Source organism: Phaethon lepturus, unplaced genomic scaffold (assembly GCF_000687285.1).
Source record: "Phaethon lepturus isolate BGI_N335 unplaced genomic scaffold, ASM68728v1 scaffold37929, whole genome shotgun sequence".
In the NCBI taxonomy this organism is placed as follows: domain Eukaryota; kingdom Metazoa; phylum Chordata; class Aves; order Phaethontiformes; family Phaethontidae; genus Phaethon; species Phaethon lepturus.
The window spans coordinates 42378-46278 of NW_010564764.1; the positions used below are offsets into that span (position 1 = coordinate 42378).

The window sequence follows — 3901 nt, forward strand, 5'->3', positions numbered from 1 at the left end:
TGTCCCGTGTCCAAATCGCCTCCCCAGCCCCATGGGTGCTTAAATAAGAAGATGGCAATATAAACAGCCAACATTTTGTTCCACCTTTATTTTAACAATCAGATAAAAACAGAACCATATTTTTAAAAGAGTCATTACATGGCAATTATAAAGTGCATTTTCCACTTGAATGTTGTGTACAAAAATATCTTTTAAAAACAAACATGCAAAACACCCCACAAGGCACTTCCAGGCATAGAGCAAGGAGAGCAACCCCTCACTTCTACATTCACATTGGCAATGGAGAAAGGGAAAAGGGGAAAGGCCACAAGTAGTATTTTTAAACCACTATTGGTCAAATAGTCAGTTCCCAGCCTAGCATTTACTTATGGCATTGCTCTTCTAGCTTATCTTCCATGTTCCTCCCTAAGCACACCCCATCCACAGCCTGAAAACAAACAGGCCCATAAGGAGATACCACCATCCACAGCACCCCAGACATACATGCCTTGTTTCAGCCCAAAAACAGCTCTCCATAAGCATGATAGCATGCCAGGAGAACATGACTTTTCTACAGTCAGTGTCTTACAGCATTAACATCATATACTATATCAAAAAAAAAAAAATCAGTGTCACTCAGACTTGCTTTAAGTTTAAAATCAGGTTCAAGCCAAGGTAGGCAATAGTCCCTTTAAGAGAGACCAGATGCAGGTTAAGGGCTGACTCAGGAAGCTGCTTGAACAGAGGAACCAAACCTGATGAGCTCTGGGCCAGCAAGTAGATTTACCACCTAAACTAAGTGATCAAGCACAGTGATGACATGCATTATGTTGGGTTTTGAAAAAGCAGCAGTTGAAGGCTAGCTATTCTTCCTGCAAGCTCTTCTTGCCCCTTTTGGCATCCAACAGTGATCATAGTATCCCTTCTATGTTAGGGTAAAACAGCTTGTAAGTATTTTATACAGTAGTCTCCAGAATTAAAAGCTAGGTTTAAAAAGTTAAGCAGTCTAGCCCATTGCTTCTCTCCAGCCCATCCATAGGCTATTATAGGCACCCAAATTATGTAAAGCTTAAGCACTAGAAAAAGTAAAATTCCCTTGACCTCTATTCCTACAAACTATTTGACACTCTCCCTTGGAGCTGAGGGATTAAGTTGTTCTGCTCAACTAGCACGCAAGAAGCTTTGTGAGGCCATTTGGCACCACACAAACTGGCCGCTTCACCTCAGCGCAGGCCCAGAAGACAAGCCACCTCTTTGAAGATAGGGATGGCTCACACCAGTGATTTGTTTCACATCCAGGCGTGGTGTCCGGATAACCCCACATCTCACACTCCTTACGGCTAGTTCTTTGCAGAGGTGGGGTGAGCCGCTTCTTATGGGCACAGAGATACAAAGTTTGGGCATTCACAGGCTGAAATGGCAGCTACTGCTACAACAGCGAGGGAAGCCCAGCATGTTGATCTTCATCCAGTACAGTTAGCCACAGCATCCTCACATGTGAACAGTGCCACACCATTAGCTGCCAAGCAGTCCATGGCACAGAGTAACAAACCATTACGAGATCTTTTTTAAAAGCGACATCATTTCCAAAGCCTGTGTATCCCAAAGCATTACTGGGATCGCATGTACCACCCCTTTCTCAGTCAAGGCGCTTCCACCACCGTAGATACACAACAGTCACCTTATAACAGGACACAGAGTAGCCATGTGGCCCATTTGCAATTAGCTTCTGTAACACCTGAGCACAGCCTCCTGCACAGGACTCAGGCCCCAAGCTGGACAAAACCCTGTTTTACAGTCCACAGGAGGAAGAACTGCATTTTCAAGGCCCAGCACAGCCAACAGCTGACTTCATGTGTCCATCAAGGGGAAGAAGCATCATTGATCGCTTGTGATTACAGAAACAGGAAGGTTTTGAAGAAGGCAGTCAAGGCCATCAACCCACAACTGTGTTACACACACAACACAGCTACAGCTAATCTCTATTTTTGGTACCACCAAGAGTATAATGAGTTTTTCAAGATCAGCTGATAAAACAACTGGTGACTAAGCATATCAGATCCTCTCCCACAGGCACATACGTCTCCTAATATGGAAGGCTGTAGGGCCACATTTCCTGTCATCACAGTTGCATTTTCATTTCCAAAACACCCGTTCTGCCTCTAGTAGGAAGGACCTCATGCTACAAGGAAACATGCAAGGAGAGGACTCTCTTCCCCACAAGCCAACCACTCCATTTCCTGACAGGCACCGGTCAGCTTTGCAAGGACAGCCCTGCAGCTGAAGTACAGCCCACTAAAAATTAATATTTTGAAAAAGCCTTTTAACACTAGGCAAGCAATACAAACCAGCCACCACTACACACCTTGGACAGACGATATAAGCACTGTAGTGTTACCCTGGAGACTAGCAGCTTTATAGAAGAGGAAGGAGTAGCAGCACTGAAGAGACATGAGCAACAGCTCCTGGTCCTTTGAGCATCCAGAAAGCCAGTTGTCTGAGCTGAGGCAGGGAAGGAAGCCCTTTACACCAGAGATGCTTCCCTGACTATAAGCCCACTGCCAGCAGAGCACATCTGGTTTTGCTGGGAGGCTTATGCAGAGCTACATGGAGCCATACTTCTTCCACCCTTCTGTACGCCTCACGTTCAGACCAGCTCCCGGGCCTGCAGACACACCAGCAACAGTTAGTCAATCAGGACTTTGTCCTTGGGTCAATAGTAAGGCCCTAGCTTCTCATAGCCCGAATAGCTGGGCCACTCGGGAAAAAGGCCGTAGGAGCACCGAGGGCTCCCGAACTGGTCAAAGGCGCTGCCAAAGTCAGGGCCTCGTGGGGCGCGGACAGTTTCCTGGGCAGACTTCAGTTCTGACCGTATGATCCTGTAATTTGTGCCCCTGTTGCTGTCCCAGTACATCTTCCCATTGCACTCAAAGGAGATGGCAAACTCTACTCTTTCGTGGGATTGAATTCCCTCGGGCAAGCTGATGTCAAAGGAAAACGTGTCCCGATCTGACCCTCCATACATATCCTTGACATACTGGCATGGGTAATCTACAAAGTTTTTCCAGGTGTCAAATGTCATCCTGATCTTCACAGTCTTTTCAAAAGCGAGGTTCCTCACCTTCACTGTTCCCACAATGGACCGCTCCTTTAGCATACAGTTTTCAAGGCAGACACAATCTGCCTGGAGGCGGTTTCTGAAGTCCAGGTAGTCCACAGAGGGCTGAACAAAATCCAGGACAAAGCTGTCCCTCTCCACTGTTGTCAGGCCCACAATGTTGTCTATCAGCTCGGTGATGTTGAAAGGAATATCTAGCGGATCATCAAACTCCGAGAACACCTTCACCATTGTCAGAGAGAAGCCCCTGCTATCTGCAAACGACACTCTCTTCTTCACTTTGTTGTGTGTGAAGGAATTTGCTGCCTCTTCTGGTCCATTCAGCACAGTCTTGCTACTCAGTTGGATGCAGGGCCGCAACGGCTTGCTTGGCTTTGGAGCAATTTTGCAGGCACACTTCTCTCTCCGCAAGGGCGAAGAGCATAGATATAGCTGCATTGCTACATCCACAGCCATGGCTTGTTTGTGAGGAAAATAGTCTAATACTCTGGAAGATAAGAAGGGTCAGTTGATGTTAGAAAAGCATTTTCATAGGACTTGTCAGACAAATGCTACAACACTTCCCCCCAGCCATCCCAAAGAAACTTGTTTCCATCAACCCCAACCCCACAAGTCCCTCAAGCTTAATTAGAGGCAGGTGCTTGCATCCTTTGATGTAGGAACACATTGAGGAACATGCTATAGCAGAAGTGGCAGGACCACAGCCTGCTGTGCCCTGGAACAAGATCTCCTCCAGTTGCTACAGGGACAGTCACCATTTGAAGACACACGCAGGCACTGCCCTACTAGGCTAGCAACAGCAGG

At 46.8% G+C, this 3901-nt stretch overlaps 1 protein-coding gene across 1 annotated transcript; it reads right to left on the bottom strand.

The window, feature by feature from the left end:
• Window positions 1-2571: 2571 nt before the first annotated feature.
• PPP1R3B (protein phosphatase 1, regulatory subunit 3B) lies at window positions 2572-3581 on the bottom strand. The gene has a single exon (XM_010294981.1). The coding sequence runs from the start codon at window positions 3551-3553 to the stop codon at window positions 2693-2695; it is 861 nt and encodes a 286-aa protein (XP_010293283.1). The 5' UTR covers window positions 3554-3581; the 3' UTR covers window positions 2572-2692.
• Between the last annotated feature and the right edge of the window lie 320 nt (window positions 3582-3901).